Genomic DNA, 4,173 nt, shown 5'->3' with positions numbered 1-4,173 from the left:
GGCGGGTCTATACCTGTCCCGCTGGGCCGAGTTCAATACAGAGCCGAGATTAGATCCGACACATTGTTATCCCTACCTCAATTTCATTTTCTAGAACCTCATTTTTTGTGTCCTCTCTCTCGAACGTTGTCGCTCCCCGCTGCTTCCTTGTACTTGTTCAGTTAATTTTTATATTTATTTTTTAAAAATTAAAATTATATAATGTATAGCTTCTCCAACGTACGTGACTCTAGATTCTCCTCAATTTCAGACCCCTCGTCTATGGTTTCTCTCCTCAAATTATATATTAAAACTAGGGTTGCATGGAGTGATCTATCTTGGATCACCTACTAGATAGAATTTAAGCATGCAATTAACTTAAACAAGTAAAAATAATTAGAGTAAATTGCAGAAACTTAAACCAACTACTAACCCGATAGAATACAACCGATAAATAACTGAAAGTCCAAATAAATAATTATACAGCTCAATCGAATAAATATAAAAATACCGAAAATCTTAATCTAAAATCATTGGCAACCCCTGATCCCAAGACAATGTTACCAACTACGCACAGGTTCAACTCCCAAGCAACCTGCAACTGTCCTGTCGAATGAGGTATCCAAGAATACAACCAAGGACGTGAGCGATAACAACGCTCAATAAGAAAGTATAAGTATACACGTGTTATGAGTGCATGAATGCAAATGTCAGAAAACGCCATGATATGCAACACTCTGGGCTGTCGCATAATATCTGTGGATTTAGGTGACCTAATCCCGTACTAGCGGGTCTAACCATCCATTAAGAAAAAGGGGGCAGAGTGACCCCACTACAGGCTATCTCAAGAATACACGATCAACATGAAAATACATGCAGCATAATATTCGTGACATAATATATGACATAAAATATGTCAAATAAACATGCAACACATAAAACATGCATACTCAACTAGAATATCTCGGATAGTACTTTTGTACCTCAATAAATGGTCTAGACGTGCATGAATTTACAGTCCATCACTGCGTGTCAAGACAATAATATATCACTATCACCAAGGGTAGATCCACCCCAAAGGCTGGGGTGGGCTCTAGCCTTGCCGCTTTTTTATTTATTTTATAATTTAAGTTTTGGTCCAGCCCACTTTTCTTTTTTTTTTTCTTTTGTTTAAAATGTTTAACAATTGACATTAAAATATTTAAATTAAATGTAATTGCCGTGAGAAATTAAATGAAATATAATTATTATTTAACCATTTCACATGTACATATTTCGTTGCATTATATGAATAAATAACATTACCTAAGCTTGTAAAGCTAAGTACTCATCTTAAGATCATGTTTCTTATAACTGTAGTTATATAAAAAAAATTAAATAAGTATTGTGATAATTATGTGAATTAAATGTTCACAATAATACTTTTCAATAATTAATAGAATGGTCTTTTATACTGGAAGTTCAAGTAGGCAAAAAGAACTATGTTTTTATTTTTTAAACCAAAAGCTAGTACATCGATTAGTTAAGAGTATTTTCCAATTAATGCTAAGATTTCAAACCATGATGACCAACATCCGTTAAGTAACTAAAAATTATAGGATGATGTGTGGGGATGATTAGTGGGACTTATAAAAGCAGTTTTCTTTTGGGCTTAGGATTGTGTTGAGAAGTTTATAAAATTTTGTTATTTTAACTTCATATCATGCTACATGCAAAATGAGACTTATACATTGAGTTACAAAGTACATTAAAAATCACAAAATTATACTAAATGTATTTTGGAAGATTTTTTTCCAAATTAAGCTTAAGGATAGATTTGTTATTTTAAATGTAATTTGTAACCCAATTTGTAACTTTATTTGTACACAGAGCATATTCTTTTAACTTTTGCTTGACATTGTGAGTTCCGTGCGGAAGTTGAGTATAAAATTTTAGGGTTGCGGTTACCTTTATATTGTTGAAGATTTATTTAAAATTCATAAATATATAATTTTGTTTTCAAATTAATGATTTTTCCATATATATATATTGGCAACAAAAAAAGCAAATTAAGAGAGAATTAATATTATAATGCCAGCTAATTCCGTTGCCTCACGTAAGAAGGGAGACCAGAAGAGCATGTTTAATCTAACATGAATGGCACTCATTGAATCACGTGATAATCGGGCCTCGTTAGCTCACTATAATATTAACATCTCCCCCATTCACCATTTCCACCCAACCTTCTCCCATCTATCTATCTTTCTTCTACATACTCAACAATTAATATATATAATGTCGTGGCAGACTTACGTCGATGATCACTTGATGTGCGATGTGGACGGCGTCCATCTCACCGCCGCCGCTATCATCGGTCAAGACGGCAACATTTGGGCTCAGAGCTCTGCCTTTCCCCAGGTTCAGTTTACGTCAATTCATATTCATGCACGACGTTTTGTTTTTGTTGTTGTTGTTGTTGTTTTTTTTACCGAATCTGGTGTGATTGAGTTTGATCTGTTTTTCTGGATCATATCTTGATTAGATCCTTTTTGCTTTTTTTAAAAAAAAAAAAAATTTATCTCATGAATATGGCTTTCATTTGTTTGTGTGGCGATTTATATATATATATGTTTGATTTTGTATTATTAGGATCACGTTATTTCAACCTTCCTGATGTGATGTTCTTAGGCAGTTTTTATGCATGGATTCGAGTTCGGTTTCTCAATCTCTTTCAAATGAATTGTGATTAAATTATATCCATTTCTTTTTATGGGGTTCTTGATAAAGTGCGAAATTCTCCTATATAAAGAAAGGATGTTGATGCCACCAGTTTCTTGGGATTTCAAATATTTTGTTGTGATTCAATCGGTTATATGGAAATTGTAATATTTGTTTCATCAACGATCAAGGCTCACATTCGCTTGTCTGCAGACTTGAATTAAATTCTATTACGCATTTGCTAGCTAGTTTGTGAGACTTGATGAGCATTATTATACTACTATGTTTAATTCGCTGACAAATTCTTGACTATCTGATTTTAGCTCAAGCCTGGAGAGATTGCTAATATCGCGAAAGATTTCGATGAGCCTGGATCTCTTGCTCCTACCGGACTATATCTAGGAGGCGCTAAGTATATGGTGATTCAGGGCGAGCCTGGCGCTGTAATCCGTGGAAAGAAGGTCACTTTTTTAGCTCTGTTACTCTTTTAAAACGAACATATATATACACATACCATCAAAGGCCCTATGTGCTTTCGGCCTTTCTTTATTTGGTCCTAATAATAATGAACGTCCCCTTGCTAGCTAATTATAAGCTGGCACTTTGTAATATATGGACTGGAATTCCATCTTTATTTAGTTCCTAATCAATACAGGTGGTATTTCTTTTAGTGGATATATACTAGCTTTTACTTTTATGCTTTTCTTTTGGTTAGTTTCTATCAAATCACCCAAAAAAAAAAAAAAAGTAAATTAAATTTCGTGTATTTTATGTTGATCTATGCAGGGAGCTGGTGGTATAACTGTGAAGAAAACAGGGCAAGCTCTCATTTTCGGTGTCTACGAGGAACCAATGACTCCTGGACAATGTAATATGGTTGTAGAGAAGATGGGAGACTATCTCATCGATCAGGGCCTGTAGGCCGTCGATTCCTGATGAGCATATATCTTATTACTACGATGATTTCTCGAGTTCCTTAAGATTGCATTTTCAACCCTTGCATTTGATTTATGAAGAGTACATTTGAAAGGAAAAAAGAAAAGAAAAAAGAAGAAGAAGCTATTAAATATGGTGATTTGAATGTGTTGAATAATATATAGTTGTTTGTTGTTTGATAAAAGTTCTCGTGTCAGATTGAGTATTTCTTGTGATTTTTCTCGTTTTCTTACAAGATAAATGAATCGAGTTTCATTTACAACGTTTTTGGATATTTGCACAGATGTGTGTCACCCATGACTAGAGGAATGTCACATTCCCTATCGAAACTCCGTGATATAAGGATTGTGTCCCTTTCCGAAGTATAGCGAGTAATAACATGTTCTTATTTAATTTGAACCCGGGTAATTCCTAAATATATCCCTATAGTTTCGTTGCACAGTTAATTATATCCCTTTTATTTTTCGTATCCTAAAAATATCACTTATTAATTAAAAAGTGTCTGAAACATGTCCGTGAAACTAAATAATTCATATTCTACCCTTTATTTCCCAATTTATT

General features: G+C 33.7%; 1 protein-coding gene across 1 annotated transcript; it reads left to right on the top strand.

Moving 5' to 3' along the window:
* Positions 1–2,164: 2,164 nt before the first annotated feature.
* On the top strand, positions 2,165–3,851 carry LOC140882760 (profilin-1). Its single transcript, XM_073288951.1, has 3 exons — positions 2,165–2,376; positions 3,000–3,137; positions 3,463–3,851. The coding sequence occupies exons 1-3, from the start codon at positions 2,254–2,256 to the stop codon at positions 3,595–3,597; spliced, it is 396 nt and encodes a 131-aa protein (XP_073145052.1). The 5' UTR covers positions 2,165–2,253; the 3' UTR covers positions 3,598–3,851.
* The last annotated feature ends 322 nt before the right edge of the window (positions 3,852–4,173 follow it).

Source organism: Henckelia pumila, chromosome 2 (genome assembly GCF_033568475.1).
Source record: "Henckelia pumila isolate YLH828 chromosome 2, ASM3356847v2, whole genome shotgun sequence".
Lineage (NCBI taxonomy): Eukaryota > Viridiplantae > Streptophyta > Magnoliopsida > Lamiales > Gesneriaceae > Henckelia > Henckelia pumila.
The sequence above is the reverse complement of the archived record's forward strand: the minus strand, read 5'-3'. Positions and strand labels throughout refer to the sequence as shown.